Consider the following 22,582-nt stretch of genomic DNA (forward strand, 5'->3'; position numbering starts at 1 on the left):
TCAAATACCACCAAAAGAAAGCTCTATTTGTGGGGAAAAAAATTATCAAAATTTAATTTAGGTACAACGTCGCATGACCGAGCTATTGTCATTCAAAATGTGACAGCGCTGAAAGCTGAAAATTGGCCTGGGCAGGAAGGGGGGAGAAAATTCCCTGTATTGTAGTGGTTAATACCTTACAGGGGAACTTATCCTTTAACGTGTTAGTTCACCTTTTTCACAAAAGATGAACCAACGTCGTACAAACTCGTCCACTCTCCCGGGCACCTTTTGTGGATGATTGGCTTTCACTGTCCATGCACCCGATGAACGGGTCCGGGGATCTGAAAGTAGTGAGACAGCCATGTCTGTGGGAGGCCCTTTATCCAACCCTTGAGACATATCAGAGCTTAGAGGGCTTTTTAACTCGCTTGCATTTAATCAAGGCTAAAACTTTGTTTTGGATTCATAAACATTTTAACGTTAATGAATGATCATATCTGTCCTAAAATAGGTTTATTCAGATCATTAAATGTAGAACCTTATGCTGCTACACCAGACAGCAAGCATCTGGGACATCTATTTATGTATTTTACTAACTCTAAATCATATGTAGAGACAATGCCGCCAGTCTTTGTACTCCTTTTGCATGTCTTGTAATGTTTTTATTTATTTTTCCACACGTAGACACTAAGAAGCAAACATGGATTTCTTGTTCGGACGCCGGAAGACCCCAGAGGAGATGCTGCGGCAGAATCAGCGGGCCCTTACCCGCGCCATCAGGGAGCTCGATCGCGAGCGACAGAAACTCGAGCAGCAAGAGAAGAAAGTTATAGCAGATATTAAGAAAATGGCTAAACAGGGACAGATGGTCAGTGGTGATGTATATAATCTTGTTTTGTTTCTACACCCACTTGCACTTTTAGAAGTCAGTTGTTTCCATTATCCTTTTATGGTGGAACTTCTTCTTTCTTCTTCTTTCTTCTTTCTTCTTCTTCTTCTTCTTTTTTCTTTTTTCTTTTTTCTTTTTTCTTTTTTCTTTTTTCTTTTTTCTTTTTTTCTTTTTTCTTCTTTCTTCTTTCTTCTTTCTTTTTCTTCTTCCAGCCAATCACCACAGTAGTAACTGTGGGGGGTGAGCTGATGGAGAAAATTAAAAAACAGTTGTTAGGTGTGAGTAGGGTAGGCTTCTCTGAAGAGAAGGGTTTTCAGGGAGAATCCACACATCATGGAAGATCATGGGTGTAATGATGGGCTCCTGCAGACTGTCTGTGTATCTGTCTGCCCATACCTCCGATGCAGGCATGCAGTTACACAATGACAGGAAATTCCGTGAACTACCTAGAGAGATCAACTGCACCCTGATAGTTCATTGAGAACTACAAGCCTACAGCACAAAGGCTGTTGGGACTTGTAGTTTTCCCATTCACAGGACACTGTGAATGAACGACCTGGGTTGAGCCCCGCCAAGCCACGTTTTTATTTATTTCTTTTTGTTTTTTTCAATTGTGATAGCCAGTGGGGGAGAAGATCCCCCGCTAGCTGTCAAAACAGGGACTCAGGTTTGCGGGGGGCTGGTGCATTTTTAACATGTTACACCCTGAATATTTAACATGTTACAAAAGGCGAACTTATCCTTCAGTGTAAAAGAAGAAAATGAGCAACTCCGTTTCTGAAATAATGGCTTCTAAGAGGAAAAGAGAAAACCATTAAAGGATCATGGCACTTTAAAGCAAAGTGCACTTATTTTTTTTGCCCCTTTACCCAGAACTGACCTAACCAACCCCCACCATCCATAGGTGCATACTTACCTTGATCTGACAGGCCATGGTTCCACTGTTTGTTTAGATCCAGCGGCGCAAGTCTTACTTTCCCGACTGCAACTACTTGTTACAGCCACATAGACTTTAATTGGACCATTTCTGATCAACGCCATCCTCAGGGCACAGCTGCATAGAACTGTGAAGAACCTAGAAAAATGCACAAGTGCAGGCAGGACAGTGGGGGTCTTTCAGTGCTGAATGTAAACAAACACTGGAAGCCGCAGCCATCAGAGTCAAGTATGTGGAAGGTGGATTTAATTGGGGAAGGGGCAGAAAGAATAAATGACTTCCAAATGGGAAGTACATATGTGCTGATGTGTATCTGTTTTGACTTTAAGGGCTCGTTTACACAACACCGCTGCATTTTAGCGTGCAGGTTGCTATCCGTTATAGGGCAGTGAGGCTGTAGTGCGATGCATGTTAAAGTGTATAACATAATTTACTTTTCTTTTTTTCTTTTTTTAACTTTACCCACAGTGTGGCAAGCTGTGGTAAAATGGAGACGTAGCGTATTACCGCAGAGCAGTGACATTTTCTGCCGCACACCACACTTTGTGGTGTCATATCATATCATAACGTGGTGCGATGACATGAGCATTTTACTGCATCTCCCAGCTGTGTTACAATTTGAACAGGACACATAGAAAACAATAAAAAATGGGTCAATATAAATGGGGCACAAAAGGGAAAAACAAATCAAAATGCAGTTATGGCTGGCAATCTTGGGTTTTGGCTGGCGCATTCCACTGCAGTAATCCTTCTCTATCATTAAACATGAAAAACTGAGGACATCCTGCAAATACAAGGTGTCATGGACCTGCTCCCTGAGGGAGTGTTGCTTCAGCTCCCAGCACTCGCATTGTCATGAGAGCACAGAGCAGTACCTAAGGAACGTTTGGGGTGAAAACAGTCATTGCACACTGTGGTTTCAGTCCAGTATTTTTATTTTATTTTGTTTTTAGGATGCTGTGAAGATCATGGCTAAGGACCTGGTCCGTACCCGACGCTACGTGAAGAAGTTCATTCTGATGCGAGCCAACATTCAGGCCGTCTCTCTGAAGATCCAGACATTGAAGTCTAATAACTCCATGGCCCAGGCGATGAAAGGGGTGACTAAAGCCATGGCTACCATGAACAGACAGGTGAGAACGCCTATGTTCCCATTACCACAGGGGGCACAGAGTTCCTATTAAATGTTTTTTTTCTCATCAGAACCCATCAGACTTCGTCTCTATTAAGAGTATGTAAACCACTAACAAAGAATTTCTGATTTGCTCATTTTTGGTCAGTTGAATTTATCATTGTAGGTGTTTTGTCTGTATGATCAGAGTAAAAACATTCCTGTCAGCTGGTAAATTACTATGCTTACTGCCTGTGCTACGCTCTTATCAGTTACATTGTTCCCAGCTTCTTCCATGGACTATAGAATCACCCCCCCCCCCCCTCTTTGTTATGGACATGGGAGGAGGGAAGATGTTCTGTAGTCCCTACACACTCTCAGTTCTAGGGGACAACGCTTCTCCTCCAAGTCGTCCTAGGGCAGAAAATGTGTTTAAAGAAAAAAACAAAAGAACAAATGTAGCCACCACATCTTAAAGATTAGAAAGCTGCAATATATTACATTGTTCTTGGGTATAGAGACATATTTTGTCTGAAATCACTCCCAAAATTCTGATTAAAAAAAGACTGACACAAGAAGGCTCACTGAGTCAGGCATTGAAATGTGTGAGCCAGGAGGGGATTTCTTGCATAGAGGGCAGTATTACTCCATGTGTCCTGCATTGTCTGTCAAGCAGTGCTATCCTTTAAGCCTAACTCCATGTTTTAGTGAACTTTAACCACTTAAGGACCAGCCTCGTTTTGGATTTTAGGTGTTTACATGTTTAAAACAGGTTTTTTTTTTTTTTTTTGCTAGAAAATTACTTAGAACCCCCAAACATTTATATATGTTTTTTTTTTTTCTTAACACCCTAGAGAATAAAATGGCGGTTGTTGCAATACTTTTTTTTGCACCGTATTTGCGCAGCGGTCTTATAAGCGCACTTTTTTTGGAAAAAATTCACTTTTTTGAATAAAAAAATAAGACAACAGTAAAGTTAGCCCAATTTTTTTTTTTATGTTGTGAAATATAATGTTACGCCAAGTAAATTGATACCCAACATGTCACGCTTCAAAATTGCGCCCGCTCGTGGAATTGGGTCAAACTTTTACCCTCAAAAATCTCCATAGGCGATGTTTAAAAAATTCTACAGGTTGCATGTTTTGCGTTACAGAGGAGGTCTAGGGCTAGAATTATTGCGCTCGCTCTACCGGTCACGGCGATACCTCACATGTGTGGTTTGACCACCGTTTTCATATGCGGGCGCTATTCGCGTATGTGCTCGCTTCTGTGCGCGAGCTTGTCGGGACGGGGGGGTTTTAAAAATTTTTTTTTTAATTTTATTTTACACGGTTCAAAAAAAAAAAAAAAAAATTGTCACTTTTATTCCTATTACAAGGGATGTAAACATCCCTTGTAATAGAAAAAAGTATGACAGGACCTCGTTAAATATGAGATCTGGGGTCAAAAAGACCTCCAATCTCATATTTACACTAAAATGCAATAAAAAAAAAAAAAGTCATTTAAAAAAATGACATTGAAAAAAATATGCCTTTTTAAGAGGTGTGGACGGAATTTATGTTTTGATGTCGCTTCCGCCCAGCAGTGTCATGGAGACGAGTGGGCGCCATCTTAGCCTCACTCGTCTCCAGACACAGCACTGACAGGACGCGATCGCCTCCGCCGCTACCGACGGCTCTGGTAAGTGGCGGAGGGCACCGGATCGCGGCGGGAGGGCCCGAATCCGCCGCAGGGACCACTTTTATCAGAAAGCCGACTGCCGCACGAAAACGGGGATACCGGGGTTATGGCAGCTAGCCAAACAAACTATTTCTTTCTCTAACGCAGACAACGGCTGTCAGCAATGAATGAACTGTATGTAGCTTCATACAGTATACTAGTGTTGTGTTTTGGCAGCAGGAGCTTACAGTCCCAGAGCAAAATTGAGTCAGGTTGAGCACTGCTCAGCCATTCACAGGAGGCTGTGTATTTTTTGAATGATTAGAAAGCTTCCTCTGGGCGAGGTGGAGATTGTGACCTCCACCCACCTCTCCACCTCAGCCAATCAAAGGAAGCCTTATATTCATTTAGAATATACACAGCCCGACTCACTTTTATTTCGGAAGTGGGAACTGCAACAAGAAATTCTTTCACTTGTCAGATGTGACTCCGCCTCATGGTGCATTTTACCCAATCGGCTTAATCGTAGGTGGAGGGGGCAGAGCCACATCTGACCAGAGAGAGAATGTCTGACCTATTTAAGTACCTATAGCAGTTAGCAAAAACATAAAAAATATAGCAGAATGTGTTTGAATGTATATGCAGTTTGCCTGCATTACTGCAATAAATAAATAAGGATTGTTCAGTTGGGCATAGAAGCTGAAGTTTAGCTTGGAGTGGAAAAGTGAGATTTAAGAGGGGCCATTCAGGGCGTGTTCCCTTTTTTTTTTTTTTTTTTTTTCTATTCATTCCAGCCGGCTTGTGGGCTCAAGCAGAAAATGCAGTGACCAATAGCAACCAGTAATTGATTATTTATACACCATTCTGAACTTCATAATATTAAATACAATCGCCATCCATTTTTTTACATGACTGTTGCACTTTGCATGGCTTTTGATGAATAAACCTGCTTGACAGGAGCAGTAAGGACAACCTATTACATCACATTCGGTGAGTGGGTTTTAGCAGATACTTTTAAAAGAAAAACCTTGATGGACCTCTTGGTCTTTTTCTGCTGTCCATTTTAAGTGGTTCTATGTTTTTAGCTCTGGGCGGAGCTCTCATTTTACATGGTACACTCAGGTCAGAGGAGGCTACATGGCAGATAGTTTGACTGTTGGGTTCTGATCAGGAAATCTTTTCACCTGCAGCTGAAATTGCCCCAAATCCAGAAGATCATGATGGAGTTTGAGAAGCAGACAGAGATTATGGACATGAAAGAGGAGATGATGAATGACGCTATAGATGACGCAATGGGGGATGAGGATGACGAGGAAGAAACGTATGTATACTCTGTGATCTGCTGCATGTATATGTCTAAATGGGGACACAGGAGCTTGTTTAAAGTGGTTGTTACGCTACTATATCATATGTATACCATCCCATCTGTTATATAACGCTATGTGTCCCAGTGCCTGTGCTGTATAAAAAACTATGCCGATTTTCAGTCTTGTATCAGAGCATCTCCCGGTGCTCTCTTGACTCCTTGGCTCTGTCCAGCTGACAGCTATAGTGGGAGGGGCCGAGAACTCCCGCTGACTTTAGCTGGGAGGAGAGGAGCGGAGAGATCAGCAGTCATGTGAGCATCGGGAGACGCTCTGATATAAGGTACAAATTGGCATCGTTTTTATACAGCACAGGCACTGGAACACACAGCGTTATATAACAGATTGGATGGTATACATACAATAGAGTATTTTTTTTTTGCAGCAGGAGTGGAAGGGCGGGGAGGGGGGAGAGCAAAGAGGAGAGCTGCGGCTGATGAAGGCATGTTAACTGACCACGGTGTCAGGGCTCAGCAGCCATGATAAACTGGGGTTAGTTAACGGGGGGGGGGGGGGGCAGGATCAGCCAGTTTTTTTAGGTTATACAGGGGGCCAAATTACACAGTTTTTCATGCTTTAAGGGAACAGGATCTTTATTCAATTTTTTTTTTTTTTGGGGGGGGTAACACTTTAAGGTTGTAATACAACATATTCTATCAGTTTACACTCAAATTAGATGTAACCCCAAACTGGGTAACATTTAGTCTGCTGTGTGCACCGTGTATTATAAATAGGCATTTTCTTTAAATGGAAGCCTTGTTTCCCTTTTTTTTTTTTTTTCCATTTTTTGCTCCAAAAGTTTTTATTGAAAAGAATGTAGAACAGAACAGAACCATATGATGCGAAGTTGCCATACAATCAAATGCATGTATGAAGCTTTTACGACATAACCTGACTCATTGCATATGTTATCAGAGATTGCAGTTCTAGTGGAATATCATGTTGATGTTCTATCAGCTGTCAGTCGTAGGTGATAGGCATAGGCATTGTAATGACGGAGCTGACATCCTATGGCGGTTGTGAGAGCCCGGTATACAGGAGTTTCTTGTTGAAAATATGAGGGGGAGGGAGGAGAGGTCATGTATATCCGAGAATCTCAGGAAAGTGTTTCATGGTGTTGTTGAGTTAGAGGTTGTACATGAGGGGCTATTTCAGGTGGGGATAGGTGTGGGGGGAGGTGGTTAGGAGAAGGGGCAATAGGTATAGGTTTCCTCAGGCGATTCTTTTCTCTACCATTGCTCTCAGTGATCATTCATGTGACGGAGCATTGATATTCGTCTGTCGAGGTAAAGTGTAACCAGCAAGACAACGCTGTACAGAATTTAGAGGGTGTGTCATGTGCCTGATGTATCAGTTCCTCCATTTCTGCGTTTTTTTTTTTTTTATTCGTTTGAACCAGTCCGCTATAGATGGTGGTTCTGAGAAGCGCCATTTTGCTGGGATGCACATCTTAGCAGCGTTGACCATATGCATTGCTAAAGATCGTACATAAGCTTTTGTCGATATGTTGGAGTGGTGTAGTAGAAAATGCGTTGGTGAGTATTCTAAGGTGTAGGTGGTAATTTGACTGATGAGTCGGTGTACCTCTTTCCAAAAAGGTTGTATTTTAGGACACGCCCACCAGATGTGTAGAAGTGAGCCAATGTCAGTCCCACATCTCCAGCAAAGTGGGGAGAGGGAGGGGTAGCTGTGGTGTAACCTCAGGTGGGTTCTGTACCATCTCGAAAATATTTTAAAAGCATTTTCTTGTTCACCGTTCCATTGTGCATGCACACATATATTTTTTCCCACTCTTGGTCTGTTAGATCAAGGGAGAGTTCCTTTTCCCATTTGTGGCTGGCCCAATTAAGTTTGGGGCACTGTTCCAAGAATAGTAGCGTGTAGGTGCAGGAGATCAAGTGTTTGAGTGGTTCAGAGCTCAGACAAGAGAGATTCGAAGGGGGTAAGTTGTCTTGACCATTCAGGTTTTGGTTTGGTTTTATCGAAAAAATGTTTAATTTGGATATATGTCCAAAAGGGGAATGTGCCAGAAGTCATTTTAGCGGCTAGATCAGCGTGGGAGATTAGGTAGTCAACTGCAAGCACGGATGGTTGTGTGAGGCCAAATGTCCACTAAAAAGGAGGAAGATGTACCTGGTGCAAAGTCCGTGTTATGTCTACTTGGAGTCATCAGGCTTAGAATGGAAGAGATTTTAGATGTAGTACAAGCAGTACGAAATGAAGACAGTGTTGGGTGAATGAGCGGGTGGTTCTTACATGCGGGAGGAATTCGATTTGACGCAATCCAGGGGGTTTGGGAGAGTGGGGTAGATGATAGAGAGTGTTCTAGGTGGACCCATGCTTTGGTTTTGTGGTGTATGTTCCAGTCAATAATCCTTGTTAAACATAAAATCATACAATACAGCGCTCGCAAATATATGTAATCAATAATCCCAAAAAAATTTTTGTGAAAACCAAAAAGGAAAAAACTTTGTTGCAGCTGCAGAGTGAAAGTACTGTACTTTAAAAATATATAAACCAAGTGAACTGCGCTAGCAACTAAATGTGAACAACATAAATAAACAAAAAACCACAAAGCACCGCAAGTGATAATAAAGTGGCACGTTATAATAAATATGGATGTGTCAGAGAACCGGACCTGCAGCCCGCGCATCTAAGCCAGCACCTAGTAAGAGTGCGCTGAACTGCACTACCAGAACTCCAAGACCCTCCACATAAATTAAATCAATTGATGTGTATAAAAAATGACAAATAAAACAGCAGGAGCATGGGAAGATGCACTATCCAAATAAAAACCTTCACTACACTATGTTAATTTGGACAGATGCATCTATCAAACATCAGAAATAGCAGTTTAGCATACCACTAATATAAATATATAAATAAAATATGGCATATCAATTATGCAAACATGAAATACTATGGAGCGATCCACTCTGCAAATTCCAGATAGCACAAAGAAATCATGAAACGTCAGCTATAATATGTGGGAAAACGAGGCTCGTGATAAAAACTCCTTCATAGGACAAACAATGAACAGGCTTCCAACTTTTTCATCTTTTCAACAAACAGGGCCAGTAGTGTGGCGATGTAAAAGATAGCTCGTAAATCCACAGAAGCACACGTTCCACCGAAGGAGAAAAGAGAGGTATATAGCATAAAACCTTAAATGACATCACTTCCTGGCGGTGGAACGCACGCCTAAGAGCGGCGAACCGACCAAAATATCTGAATGCCTGCTTTCCTTACCGGTCCCGTGAGTAGCGCATTTATGCGCAGGTGACCTTTGGTATTTTAAGGTTTTATGCTATATACCTCTCTTTTCTCCTTCGGTGGAACGTGTGCTTCTGTGGATTTACGAGCTATCTTTTACATCGCCACACTACTGGCCCTGTTTGTTGAAAAGATGAAAAAGTTGGAAGCCTGTTCATTGTTTGTCCTATGAAGGAGTTTTTATCACGAGCCTCGTTTTCCCACATATTATAGCTGACGTTTCATGATTTCTTTGTGCTATCTGGAATTTGCAGAGTGGATCGCTCCATAGTATTTCATGTTTGCATAATTGATATGCCATATTTTATTTATATATTTATATTAGTGGTATGCTAAACTGCTATTTCTGATGTTTGATAGATGCATCTGTCCAAATTAACATAGTGTAGTGAAGGTTTTTATTTGGATAGTGCATCTTCCCATGCTCCTGCTGTTTTATTTGTCATTTTTTATACACATCAATTGATTTAATTTATGTGGAGGGTCTTAGAGTTCTGGTAGTGCAGTTCAGCGCACTCTTACTAGGTGCTGGCTTAGATGCGCAGGCTGCAGGTCCGGTTCTCTGACACATCCATATTTATTATAACGTGCCACTTTATTATCACTTGCGGTGCTTTGTGGTTTTTTGTTTATTTATGTTGTTCACATTTAGTTGCTAGCGCAGTTCACTTGGTTTATATAATAATCCTTGTTAAATGGCAGTCTTGTTGGTATTTGCGGAGGTCTGGGAGACCAATGCCTCCTTTGAGTTTGGGGATGTTAAGTCTGGGATAACATTCTAGGGCGTAGTTTGCCCCAAATAAAGTCTGAACAGGCTCTTCGGTACGTTGTAAAGAAGGCAGGCGGGAGTTTAATTGGGACTGTTTGAAGTAGGTATGAGAGTCTGGGTAGAACGTTAATTTTGATTATGGCGGCTCTGCCGAACCAGGAGAAAAGCCCTGTGGACCATTTTTTTCAGATCTTTTACTATGTTATGTAAAAGTGGGAGATGGTTTGTAGAATACAGATCCGCTAGGGAATAAGGTAATTGAACACCCAGGTATGTAATGGAGTGGTTTTTCCATTTAACTGGAAAGTTAGTTCGGCATTGTGTGCATATGTAGGGGGTAGCGTGACATTAAGGGCATCAGATTTCATAAAGTTGATTTGGAGGTTCGTTAGATATTTGAAAGTATTAAAGTCTTTAAGTAAGTTCAGGAGTGTCGTGAGAGGCTCAGTAAGAAAGAGGAGGATGTCGTCCGCGTACGCTGCTATTTTGTAGTTGCATCTGTTGATATCTATCCCTTTGATATCAGGATTTGCTCTTAGATGTCTTAGAAGTGGTTCTAGGGTGGGAACAAAGATTAGTAGGGAAAGTGGACAACCTTGGCGGGTTCCATTGGAGATTGTAAAGGCATTTGATAGGTGGCCGTTTACTCGAACTCTTGCAGTGGGATTAGCATAGAGTGCAAGTATGAAGTGTAGCATACATGTGGGGAGGCCCAAGATTTGGAGGGCTTCAGACATGTAGTCCCAGGCCACTCTATCGAATGCCTTTTCTGCGTCAAGGGAGAGTAGAAACCCTTGTTGGTGATGAGTTGTGAGCCAGTGTTGAATGTTAAGAGCCTTAAGCGTATTGTCCCTCGTTTTTCTGCCTGGGACAAAGCCGACTTGGTCCAAATCGAGCAGTTGGGGAAGTAAAGGGAGCAATCGGTTAGCAAGCCTTTTGGCATACGATTTGAGGTCAACGTTCAGCAACGAAATAGGTCTATAGTTTGTGACAGCAGAGGGGCCTTTTCCTGGTTTTGGGATCACTGCTATGTATGCTGTGAGTAGGTCTCGTGGGGGTTCAATGGGTGAGGCAAAAGAGTTAAAAGCTGAGACAAAAAAGGGGGTAAGTAGATTGGCGTATGATTTGTAGTAGCCTGTTGTTAATCCGTCGGGGCCTGGGCTTTTGCCTGGTTTCATTTGTTTCAGTGCGATGTCTGCTTCCCTAGTAGTCAAGGGATTATGTAGGTCTTGAGCTAAGGAGTCTGAGATCGGAGTGGGGCTGTATTGCTTCAAAAAGACCCTGATTGCTTGTTTTCTCGAATCCACTTCTGTGGATAGGCTGGTGTGTGGTAAGTTGTACAGTTGCTAGTAGTTGGTGACAAATTGTTCGGCTATGTCTGGGGTGGAAGTCAGCTTATGACCTTTGGAGTCTGTTAGGGAGTGTACCGTCGTGTTCGCTTTTTTGGCCTGTAAGGCTGTTGCTAGTAGTTGTCCAGCTTTGTTTCTATATTCATAGAAGACGCATTGGGAGAGGATGTATTTACATTTGATTTTGCTTGCCTAACAGTTCTAGTAGTTCGGTTCCAGATTGTAAAAGGAGTTGTAAGGTGTCCAATGCTTGAGAATGTTTTTGTGTGCTTTCCAATGTCTTTATTCGGCTATAAGGTCCAGAAAGTGTTTTCTTTTTTCTTTATGCTGCTTGGTGGCGGCCGCTATTAAGATACCCCTTAGTACACATTTGTGGGCTTCCCAGGTAATAAGAGGGGAAGTGTCAGTGGGTTTGTTCTCTGCAAAGTATTGCTAAATGCTTTGCTTAATCGACATCCGCCCTCACTGATGGGTTTGTGAGCAAGGAGGGGTCCAATTTCCAGGATTGTGGGCGAGGGCGTATATCTGGGAATGCTTTGGTCATTGAAATAGGGTGGTGGTCAGATAGAAACATGGGGTCAATGGACGTGTGTTGGAGGATAGTCAGGTCATTTTGTGATTTGAACAGGTATTCAATCCTGGAATATTTATTGTGGGGTGCAGAGAAAAAGGTATAATCTCTGCCGTTGGTATTTAGGTGTCGTGTAGTAACAGCATTTGGAGTTGAGATTTGATGGATCTCAGAGCAGCGTAGGTTTTTTTCATTTATTGATCCATCTCAGTGTGGCTGATTTCCTGCAGCTTTTTTGCAGCCACTTCCTGTCTACATGCACTCTAGCAATGGCTGAATGGCATTTCTCGGGGTGGGTTCCTTGATGGTGACCACAGTGGACCATCCCTGTTTAATGTTTTTTAAAAGCCTATATGAGAGGGAGGCAGGAACAGAGCATTGTCCCCTAATACCGGGAAGGGCCTAATCAAGGACCCTTATGGCAGGATCATCAGAGATGATTATACTGAAAGCTGCAGATTTGAAAAGATTGAAATTACATTAACATGTTAAAGATTTTAGTGGTTGGATTTTCTTCTGCTTTAAATCTGATCTCCAGCCTTCCCTTCAGTCTTGCACAGTTGTACTGGCCCCTCTCCTGGATTGAAATTACTTACTCTGATTTTACTGCACATTGTGTGTTTCTCACAATGTGCATTAGAAGCTGCAGCTCATTTCCTTACTCTGCCTTCATGCAAATCCAGCATGTCTAGGAACACCTACTCCTCCAGGCTGACATCCATCCATTATGGCATTGCAATATGAGAGGGTCAGCTCATTGTTTGCATCAGGCCTGAGGGCTTTTGGGAGGCGTACTAAGGCAGGCTGCTGTGATGTGTTCAGGAAGCTATAAACAGCACCCTGTCAGCCCCTCCCACCCATCATGATCTGCCTGCATCAAATAGAGAAGCACAGAGACCTAGTAACATCACTGGATCTAAAATAAGGTAGGAAATGGAAAGGTTTTATTTAAAATTTCATTAGCAAGTTGATGAGGCGGGAGGGAGGAACCAGAAAAAATATAAGCAGAGTAATCTTTAATATGACATTGCTGCACTTTTTTCTCCTTTTTTTTTTTTTTTTTTTTTTTTTTTTTTCCTGTAGTGACGCTGTGGTATCTCAGGTATTGGATGAACTGGGCCTTAATCTTACCGACGAGCTCTCCAGTGAGTATTACCCACAAAATATAAACTTTAAAAACTAATCATTGCTAATTTACACTTTAAAATACATATATGGGACTGTTCAGCCAGCCTTGTGATTCTCACCACAAAGCCAGAAATGTGACTAAATGATTTCCTGTTTCAGCTTTGTAGCTTCCTGCCTCCTGCTTGGACTTTGAATGCTCACACCTCCTATTCATTATCCAGTGAGCAGGTGATCTGAACTTTTCCTCTGCTTAGCTGTGCAGTGTCTAAAGAAAAGCATTGAAAGCACCACACTGATGTCTGTAGAGTTCAAACAACCAGCATGTTATGGGGGTTCAGGCACTCCCTCTTCATCAGGGCTATAACCTCAATAAGACAAAAGAATGATTTTTTGTATTTGAAAGAAATTGGCTGCACAGTGTGGCAGGGATTTGTGAATCACAGAACTGACTGTACAGGATTATGTCAAAAGTCTGGAGTGGAAGAATCCTTTATTGTTTGACCTAAAGCAGACCTCTCACCTCGTGCTTTAAAAATATGTGTTTTCAAGTAGAATGCACAATCAGAAATGACATATACGCTGCAATCTGTCTTGAGCAGTAACACAAGTAGTATTTATTTTGCCCACTCCTTCCATAATATGGTTTTATTACCTATGTGTCCAGCAGAATAGCAGTTACAATTGTTGGGACAAACTATATAACACTTTGGAAGGGGGCTGTAACACCTACATGCAGTAATTTGTTTTTCCCTATTGCCCTGTAATAGCAGTGATCTCATGTAATCGCATGTTTCAACAACTCCTATACCATGTCTGTAGTCTGACCAATCTCTTGTACCATATCTGCAGTTTCTGAACATCTCCTCTTACATGTCTGCAGCCTCTGACCAATTTCTGTATGACTTTTTCCTGAATATCCTATGCAGCTTTTTAAGGATATCAGAGGCTGTACTTGAGCCCCCCCATATCAAGAAAGTTGACCATCGCTGCTGAAGTGTTAGCTTGAGTTTCAGAGCCAGTATTGATGAACCTTTGTTCACATGAGACAGGCTTTGCATCCCTATGCAAGACTCTATGAGATTGAAAAACCCGAAGTAGGTCAAATGAAGGTCAGAGGCTAATCAACTCCCCCCCCCCTTTTGGGCTGGTTCACACCAGATGCAGTCCATATGTGGACAAATCTTCTCTTCTTTAAACTTCTGTAAACTTAATCAGACGGAAGTGTGCAAATGCAATCACCTTTTTATAATTGTAATAACATATAAAGACCCAAATTCCGCCTTATACCAAATAGTGCATACACCTAGATTTGAAGAGCATTTCACCACCATGTAACACCATATACAGAGGCCTCTTACCAGATGTGATGGACCATAACATTTTAAATGGTCAAACAAGCTTTAGTTGTATATTCCTCCAATGGCTCCCAACACAGGAACAAATGCCATGCTTCCACAAATACTGCAGCTGCTGAGTTTTACTATATGGACACTTACCTGTCCAGGGAGCCTACAATGTCAGTAAAGGGATGGTGAACCCGCGCAGTGGACATAAAGACTTAATTGGTAAAGTTTGGAACTGCTGCCTCCCAACAGGCAGTCACCCTAAAATGGGGACAGCTGAGATATATTAGAAATGATAGAAGGGTTTGGCGCTGTTCCTATTTAGTTTCCTACCTCCATATGGGTTACTAGTTTAAAATAAATTCTTAGGTGCACCGTGCATATATCAAATATTAAATACAAATTAACAATATGGATTCCCAAGTATACCATGCATGTGTCAATTAAATATTCTGCTGCAATATTGTGCAATCATAGGTGATACATAGACATAACTTAAATGAAAAAGGGGGGGGGGGGAGTGAGATAGGGAGGTGGGGAGGGGGGTGTAGGAAGTCTGTTCCTAAGGAAAATTACAGTAACAAGAAAATTACAATAACAAGATAAAGTGCAAATGTGCTGGTGCAATCCAAAAGGCAACAGTGACAAGATAAAGTGCAAACGTGCTTCAAAATTCTTTAGTAAGTCTCTTGTGCCATATTCTTGTGCTGTGGTGATAATCCTTCACTTATAATATCTCTTTGCTCTGAAAGTGCAGCCACTCACCAGATCACTTCACCCCTGCGGGGGTAGTGGGCAGTTACAGTTTTATCGCCACTGTACTGCGATCGCTGGCGGGCTCAGGATCGTGGTATATCATATATAAAGATATCCCTCTCTCTTTATATATGATATACCACGATCCTGAGCCTGCCAGCGATCGCTGTACAGTGGCGATAAAACTGTAACTGCCCACTACCCCCGCAGGGGTGAAGTGATCTGGTGAGTGGCTGCACTTTCAGAGCAAAGAGATATTATAAGTGAAGGATTATCACCACAGCACAAGAATATGGCACAAGAGACTTACTAAAGAATTTTGAAGCACGTTTGCACTTTATCTTGTCACTGTTGCCTTTTGGATTGCACCAGCACATTTGCACTTTATCTTGTTATTGTAATTTTCTTGTTACTGTAATTTTCCTTAGGAACAGACTTCCTACACCCCCCTCCCCACCTCCCTATCTCACTCCCTCCCCCCCCCCCCTTTTTCATTTAAGTTATGTCTATGTATCACCTATGATTGCACAATATTGCAGCAGAATATTTAATTGACACATGCATGGTATACTTGGGAATCCATATTGTTAATTTGTATTTAATATTTGATATATGCACGGTGCACCTAAGAATTTATTTTAAACTAGTAACCCATATGGAGGTAGGAAACTAAATAGGAACAGCGCCAAACCCTTCTATCATTTCTAATACAATGTCAGTACCCCAGACGATCTTCTGGTCAGGTGTTGCTGCTGCCATCTCCACTAAGGGAAACTGTCAGTGAAACCTTTCGGCTTCGCAGCCAGCAACCTACTGCACACGCGAAGCGCGCTGTGCTTTCTAATCGGCAGCAGAGGAAGGTGGAGGGGGGCCAAACTTCCAAAGGACGGCGCCACGGCCCTGTCTCCTAGGAGGAAGCAAATAAGCACTTTTGGGTGGAACCACACTTTATTGTCACTATTTTAGCGATGCTTTTGTTTTTCACAATTGATATCACAATTGTACAGCAGCTGCTCTGTATATATACAGTTTCTCACAAAAGTGAGTACACCCCTAACATTTTTGTAAATATTTTATTATATTTTTCTTTCTCGTACATAACGGGACACAGAGCCTCAGTAATTACTGATGGGTTATAGGGTATCACTAGGTGATTGGACACTGGCACACCCTAGACAGGAAGTTCAACCCCCTATATAACCCCTCCCTTACTGGGAGTACCTCAATTTTTTCACCAGTGTCTTAGGTGTTGGTCACGAGTAAAGATGTGCTGTGCTGAGCTCCACTGGAATATCCTATACTGAGGCAAGCCATGCAACCGGATCCATTCAAGGTGTCTTTTCCAGGCCAAATTGGATGGTACCTGGGCCTCGTGTCCGAAGAAACAAGGTTTTACCTGTAATGCTTCTCATTTTAGAGAGCTGGACCCCGGGATCCAGTATTTGTTTTTTTTTTCAGCCATATTCCTGGCGGGTGCTTTACAGGCCCAGAACTGCGGATCCCCCTATACATAGGGGCCCCAGTCTCTGAAGGTTTTTTTCTAAACGGAGCCCACCGTGAGAGGTGAAGATTGGGTCTGTTATACAGAACCCTGCAGCTGGATAAAGTAAGGGAGACTCCTTAAGAATTTTCTAATTCTAATAGGTTTCTCCTTTAAGTAAATGTATGCTATGCCTATAGTCGCCACCGGGGGCTGTCAAGAGCACATACCTTTTCATGCCTGATCTGCCTTGTCTCGGTGTCCACGCTGAATGCTCCTCCAAGCCATGCTGCAGGTAGGATGTGAGTAGGGGGGGTTTCTCATGCAGGGATTCTACCCCCATGGCTTAGGTAAGGCACAGGGAAGCGGTAATATACCGCACCGCCCGCCACCGCCATTACAGTGGCTTCCCATCCACCGCCCCAGCCTCCCCTCCATGTTGGTTCCGAGGATCGGAGCCTCGGCTCGCGCAGGAAAACGGTCTTTTTTGAAAAGACGAGGGGGGTGCGGAGCGTTAACGTGACAATGCCGTGGTGAGGCGCCCACATTGCAGGCTGCACACAGGCTATATATTGCACTCTGTTTCAGATGCACACGGCCTATGGAGGGGACACAGAGCAGATGGGTGCATGTGAGGTGGGAGACACAGGCATTCCCAGGCAACATTTACTTGAGCATCAGACTGAGACTTGGTAGCAGCGACAGTTGCTGAACTACATTGCTCAGCAGTAAGTGCATTCTGGTAGTGCCTCTGCCTTTGTTTTGCACTATGGGCAGAAGAGGTACAAATACCCCGAAAAATAAGGGCTCTAGGGGACCTTTCTCAGGCTCTGAGGACCCCCCATCTGCAGTACCCCCCCCCCCCCCCTGAAGGACCTGGGGAAGCTGGCCAGGGTGAGCCGTCGGGGTCAGGGGCTGCAACTGCTTCTGGCACTTTAGCCCCTGTATACATTACTCAGGAGGTTTTTTCCTCAACCATTAATGGATTAATCGCATCTTCACTCAGTGGAAGAAAACGCACTAGGTCCCCCTCTGCCACCCTCAAACAGAGGAACTCTGGGGGAAAAAGGAGAGGAATCCCCCTCAGAGGATCAGGAGGTAACTGATGACTCCTCTTCTGAGGAATCAAGTGGAGAAGGGCCCTCTTCAGCGTCTCAGGAGGAGAAGTTGCTGGGGCAAATTCTTGCCGGATTGGTCCGCTCCACATTTAAGTTACCCGTATCTGAGTCAGTTGAAAAACCCTCTTCTTGTTTGGGTTCACTGAAGCCTCCTCAAACTACACATGCCTTTCCTGTTTATAGTTTACTGGAAAAGCTTATTTATTCTGAGTGGGATCACCCAGATAAACATTTTTTTTCCTTCTAAAAAGTTTTTACGCTTTATCCTATGGAGGAAAAATTTACAAAGATGTGGAGTATACCGGCAATTGACGCCGCCATATCCTCTGTGAGTAAAAGTCTGACTTGTCCTGTTGACAACGCTCAGATGCTTAGGGATCCAATTGATAAGAAATTGGAATTCCTGTTAAAAAATATTTTCTCCTTGGCAGGTTCAGTGGCTCAACCTGCAGTGGCAGCAATTGGAGTCTGTCAATGCTTGAGAGACCATGTTAAACAGGTCCTCCAAAGTTTTACCTGAACAACAAGCCCGGGAGTTTGCCAACCTACCAGAGGCTTTGTGTTTTGCAGTTGATGCAATCGGAGATTCTATCCTTCAGACCTCTCGCCTTACGCTTGGGTTGGTGTATATGCGTAGAATCTTATGGTTGAAAAATTGGTCGGCCGACATGTAAGAAGCTTCTGGCTGGATTTCCCTTTCGTGGTGCAAGGCTGTTTGGAGAAGATTTGGACAATTATATCCAAAAGATCTCTAATGGGAAAAGTACACTCTAGCCAGTTAAGAAGAGGAGTAAACGTCCCTCTTTTAAACGTGCTCTGTTCCCAGTGCCAGGAGCATCAGCCTCCAGGCAGTCATGACGGACTCCTCCGTCAGGCTCAAGAAATAAATCTGAGTCAACCTCAGGGACTAAAAGGTCCTGGGGGAGGAAGCCTACTAGACAAAACGCTAAAGCCTCTTTATGAAGGAGCGTCCCCGCTCGCTCGGGTGGGGGGGAAGACTGCTACAGTTCTCAAGGCTCTGGCAGGAGGATTTCCAGGACAGATGTGTGATCTCCACATTAACTCTAGGTTACAAACTAGAGTTCTGAGAATTCCCCTCTCCTCGTTTCCTCAGATCAAATGTTCCCAAAGATGAAGAGAAAAAGAAGTCTCTCTTTCTAGTGTTGAAGCGACTAATGTCGCAAAAAGTGGTTGTGGTGGTTCCCACACAAGAGCAGGGATTGGGGTTTTATTCAAAACTTTTCACTGTTCCAAAACCAAATGGAGATGTCAGACCCATTCTAGATATCAAGAATGTAAACCGATTCCTAAAGATACGGTCCTTTCGCATGGAATCGATCCGGTTGGTAGTCTCCATCCTCCATCCAGTCTGCGTTTCGAAGTAGAAAAACGACACTTTGTTTATAGCTCTGCCTTTCGGGCTAGCTACTGCACCTCGGGTGTTTACAAAAATCTTGGCCCCTCCGCTGGCCAGATTAGGGGCCCAAGGTATAACGGTAATAGCATACCTAGACGACCTGTTCTTGATAGACCGGTCGTTAGCCGGCTTGGACCAAAACTTGGTCACCACAGTCAACTACCTGGAATACCTAGGTTGGGTCCTCGACTTAGAGAAGTCTTCTTTAAGACCAGTAAGAAGTCTAGAGTATTTGGGTCTGGTCATAGATACAAGCCAGAAGAAGGTTTTTTTTTTACCCCAGGCAAAGATCAGTGCAATAAAAGAACTGATTCAGGTAGTCAGGGCAAAGAAGGGTCCCTCTTTTCGCCTTTGAGGCTGCTGGGAAAGATGATGGCTTCATTCGAAACAGTTCCTTATGCTCAGTTTCATTCGAGACTGCGGCAACACAGTATCCTGTCTGCCTGGAACAAGAAGGTTCAGGCGTTAGAATTTCCAATGCGTCTGTCTCCTACAGTGCGTCAGAGCCTCAGTTGGTGGTTGATACCCGAAAATCTGCAAAAAGGAAAATCCTTTTTACCACTTACCTGGACGGTGGTAACAATGGATGCCAGTCTTTTGGGTTGGGGAGCAGTTCTGGAAAAGTCGACTGTCCAAGGGAGATGGTCCAAGACCGAGAGGACCTTACCAATCAACGTTCTGGAGATCTGTGCGGCGTATCTAGCCCTAAGGGCCTGGACACTCAGATTACAGGGTTGCCCTGTCAGGATCCAGTCCGACAATGCCACCGCAGTGGCTTATATAAATCACCAAGGAGGCACCAGGAGTCGTGCAGCTCAGGGAGAAGTAAACCAGATCTTAATCTGGGCAGAAAAGCATGTGCCATGCATATCGGCAATCTTCATTCCGGGGATAGAGAACTGGCAGGCGGACTACTTGAGTCGCCGGCAGTTAGTCCCAGGGGAATGGTCTCTTCACCCCGACCTCTTCTTGGCCATATGCCAAAGATGGGGGTTCCGGATGTAGATCTCTTTGCGTCCAGGTTCAACAACAAGATCGACAATTTTGTGTCAAGAACAAGGGATCCTCTTGCATGCAGGACAGATGCGTTCGTGACTCCGTGGCATTGGTTCTGACTGATTTATGCATTCCCTCGTATTCTGCTACTGCCACGACTTCTTCGCAGGAAAAGAAGTCGGTACTTCTGGTGGCCCCAGCGTGGCCCAGAAGAGCTTGGTATGCAGAAATAGTAAAAATTGTAGTAGGTTCCCCGTGGACCCTACCGTCACGTCCAGACCTGTTATCCCAAGGTCCAATGTTCCATCCTGCCTTACAAACGCTAAAGTCGTGGGCTTTCGGGCCTGTGATTTCTACCTTGATTAATGCAAGGAAGCCAGCTTCCAGAATGATTTATCATAGAGTCTGGAAAGCTTATGTCTCCTGGTGTGAATCCAGGGGTTGGCATCCCAAAAAATATGTCATAGGTAGAATTCTTGACTTTCTGCAAATGGGGTTAGAAATGAAGCTGGCCTTGAGTACCATCAAGGGCCAGGTCTCGGCCTTGTCAGTATTGTTTCAATGGCCGCTTGCTTCGCATTCTTTGGTTTGAAGCTTTATTCAGGGGGTAACGCGCCTTAATCCTCCAGTTAAAGCGCCCCTAAACCTCTGGGACTTGAATTTGGTTCTGTCAGTTTTACAGAAACAGCCTTTTGAACCAATACGTCAAATTCCCTTGCTCCTGTTGACAAGGAAGTTAATTTTTCTGGTAGCCATTTCTTCTGCTAGAATAGTATCAGAATTAGCAGCTCTTTCCTGTAAAGAGCCTTATTTAATCATGACAAGGATAGAGAGTAGGGTTGTCCCGATACCGATACTAGTATCGGTATCGGCACCGATACCAAGCATTTGCCCAAGTACTTGTACTCGGGCAAATGCTCCCGATGCTTCCACCGATACCTTGACTGTCAGCGGTGATCGGCGCGTGGGGGAGTTACAAGCTTCTCCCCCCGCGGCTTTCAGCTGCTTTAGTGACATACAGCGGTGATCGGTGCTTGTAACTCCCCCACACACGATCACCGCTGACTGTCACCTCATCCCCCTTAGTCCCCCTCCGCTCCTCTGTCCCCCTCCGCTGTCCTGCTCCGTTGCTCTGTCCCCCTCCGTTCCTCTGTCCCCCTCCGCTGTCCTGCTCCGTTGCTTTGTCCCCCTCCGTTCATCTGTCCCCCTCCGCTGTCCTGCTCCGTTGCTTTGTCCCCCTCCGTTCCTCTGTCCCCCTCCACTGTCCTTCTTTGCTCTGTCCCCCTCCGTTGCTCTGTCCCCCTCCGCTGTCCCCATCCATTCCGGCTTTCCGCTGTCCCCCTCTCTCTTCCTCTGTCCCCTCCGTTCTGCTGTCTCTCCGCTGTGTGAATGGACAGAGTCAGCTGACTCTGTCTATTCACATAACTGAAACATTGTAATCTCCTGTGATTACGATGTGTCAGTTTATGAATGGAGAGGAGCCGCTGTCTTCTCTCCATTCATTCTCAGTGCAGCTGAGGCTGCAGAGAAAGGGACTGGGGAATCTCTATCCTCAGTCTTTCTCTGTCTCAAGGGGGAGATATCAGAGGTCTGTTAAGACCCCTGATATCTCACCAAAGCCCCCCAACAGGGCTGATTAAAAAAAAAAAAACCACACACATAGTGCAATAAAAAATAAAAAAAAATTAAATTGTAAAAAATAATAAATGTAAATGAAAAAAAAAAAAAAACCACACACACACACCGTTCACCCCCCCCCCCCCCCCCCCCTAAAAAAAAAAAAAAAAAAAAAAAAACACTGTCACGTGACATTAAAAAAAAAGTATCGGTAATCGGTATCGGCGAGTACTTGAAAAAAAGTATCGGTACTTGTACTCGGTCCTAAAAAAGTGGTATCGGGACAACCCTAATAGAGAGGTATTGTGCCCTCATCCTAGCTTTCTACTGAAGGTGGTTTCAGGTTTTCATCTAAACCAAGATATTGTTCTGCCTTCCTTTTTTCCAGATCCCTGTTCTACGGAAGAAAGGTCACTACATTCTTTGGATGTAGTGAGAGCAGTCAAAGCCTATCTGGAAGCGACTGCTCAAATTCGCAAAACGGATGTTTTGTTTGTATTGCCAGAAGGTCCTAATAGAGGACAGGCAGCGTCGAAATCTACCATTTTCAAAATGGATTCGGCAAGTTATTGTTCAAGCTTATGGTTTGAAACAGAAAATTCTGCCTTTTCATGGCGTGCTCCACAAGGGCTATTAGTGCTTCGTTGGCAGTCCATCACCAGGCCTCTATGGCTCAAATCTGTAAGGCCGCAACCTGGTCTTCAGTCCATACATTCACCAGATTTTATCAGGTGGATGTAAGAAGGCATGAGGATATCGCCTTTGGGCGTAGTGTGCTGCAGGCAGCGGTATGAGGTCCTCAGGTCTGATTGCACCCTACTTT

General features: G+C 43.8%; 1 protein-coding gene across 1 annotated transcript in view; it reads left to right on the forward strand.

Annotated features, from left to right (window-relative positions):
- Nucleotides 1-22,582, forward strand: part of CHMP2A (charged multivesicular body protein 2A) — a 40,767-nt gene that overhangs the window by 14,305 nt on the left and 3,880 nt on the right. Inside the window, exons 2-5 of the mRNA XM_073603196.1 lie at nt 667-850; nt 2,762-2,941; nt 5,769-5,899; nt 12,988-13,049. Coding sequence (XP_073459297.1) covers nt 683-850; nt 2,762-2,941; nt 5,769-5,899; nt 12,988-13,049 — 541 coding nt within the window. The 5' untranslated portion in view covers nt 667-682. The remainder of the gene's footprint in view (nt 1-666; nt 851-2,761; nt 2,942-5,768; nt 5,900-12,987; nt 13,050-22,582) is intronic.

This window comes from Aquarana catesbeiana, linkage group LG10 (genome assembly GCF_042186555.1).
Source record: "Aquarana catesbeiana isolate 2022-GZ linkage group LG10, ASM4218655v1, whole genome shotgun sequence".
Taxonomy (NCBI): Eukaryota; Metazoa; Chordata; class Amphibia; order Anura; family Ranidae; genus Aquarana; species Aquarana catesbeiana.